Here is a 1,254-nt window from a genome sequence, read left to right as displayed (position 1 = left end):
CCTATCGGGCCTATCTCTATCAGTTATGCTGTGCCTTTAAATGATAAAGATACTGACGCTACTGATGAAGTTCAATTCCAAATCGGTAGTACTTTTTAGCGTATGACAACTGACTCAAAATCCTGTCTTACCGTAAGTTTAAGTGATATTTTGGCAGCTATCGAAAGTCGACAACCTGTCTTATCATGCTTGTTTGATGGTCAAGAATTTAATAGTCAAAAGCTTGATGAGCAACAGCTTGATGCGAGTCAGGTCTTGGCAAGCACCTCTAGCCTTGATGCTGAGACTGAGACTCAAACTCAAACTATAGATAAGCTCATAAGCGTCAGTGGCGTGGCAAGTTTAAATTCTGCTAAGCATAACGAGTTAAGCTTCCTTGCTGATTCTCGTTATGCACCTGCTCTTGCTAACTGCCAAGCTAGTATCGTTATCGTTGGCAAAAATGATATTGAGGACTTGCCTAAAACTACTTTAGGTATTGTGGTTAATTCCCCCTATCTAGCCTATGCCAGTGTCACCTCATTATTTGAGACCAATAGTAATCGCCTTGCTAAAAATTCCTGTAATATCCACCTAACTGCAATCATATCGCCATCAGCTACGATAGCTGAAGGTGTCACTATTGGTGCATATACCGTTATAGAAGACGGTGCTTATATCGGTGCAGGTTGTCTCATTAGCGCCCATGTTAGTATTGGCGAAAATGTCCATATCGGTGCTAATACAATAATAAAGCCTCAAGTCACTATTGCTCATGACTGTCAAATTGGTCACGGTTGCCGTATTCATGCAGGCGTTAGTATTGGCGCTGAAGGCTTTGGTTTTGCGCCCACCAGTAATCCTGCTATTGATGGCTGGGAACGTATCGCCCAATTGGGAAGAGTCATTATCGGTAATAACGTGCGTATCGGCGCTCAAACCTGTATTGATAGAGGGGCAATTGAGGATACAGTGATTGGTGATAATGTCATCATGGATAACCTGATACAAATTGCTCATAATGTGAAGATTGGCGCGGGGACTGCTATTGCTGCCAATACAGGCATTGCAGGTAGTACAACCATTGGTAAACGCTGTCTAATTGGCGGTGGCTGCAACATTACAGGTCATATAAATATTGCCGATGATGTGACGATTACCAGTACCACTTATGTGACGCATGCTATAAAAGAGTCGGGCAGTTATTCATCAGGCTCCGTTGTTATGCCGACCAATGACTGGAGACGTGCGACAATTAAATTTAAGAAAATGGGT

The 1,254-nt window shown here is 42.7% G+C and overlaps 1 protein-coding gene across 1 annotated transcript; it reads left to right on the top strand.

The window, feature by feature from the left end:
* Nucleotides 1-102: 102 nt before the first annotated feature.
* Nucleotides 103-1,225, top strand: LOC145719211 (UDP-3-O-acylglucosamine N-acyltransferase-like; the record flags this gene model as incomplete). Its single annotated transcript, XM_081810715.1, has 1 exon — nt 103-1,225. A coding segment is annotated over exon 1 (1,123 nt), but the record flags the coding sequence as incomplete, so codon positions are not given.
* Between the last annotated feature and the right edge of the window lie 29 nt (nt 1,226-1,254).

Source organism: Leptonychotes weddellii, unplaced genomic scaffold (genome assembly GCF_054177405.1).
Source record: "Leptonychotes weddellii isolate Sample4059 unplaced genomic scaffold, ASM5417740v2 HiC_scaffold_34517, whole genome shotgun sequence".
Classification (NCBI taxonomy): Eukaryota; Metazoa; Chordata; class Mammalia; order Carnivora; family Phocidae; genus Leptonychotes; species Leptonychotes weddellii.
The sequence above is the reverse complement of the archived record's forward strand: the minus strand, read 5'-3'. Positions and strand labels throughout refer to the sequence as shown.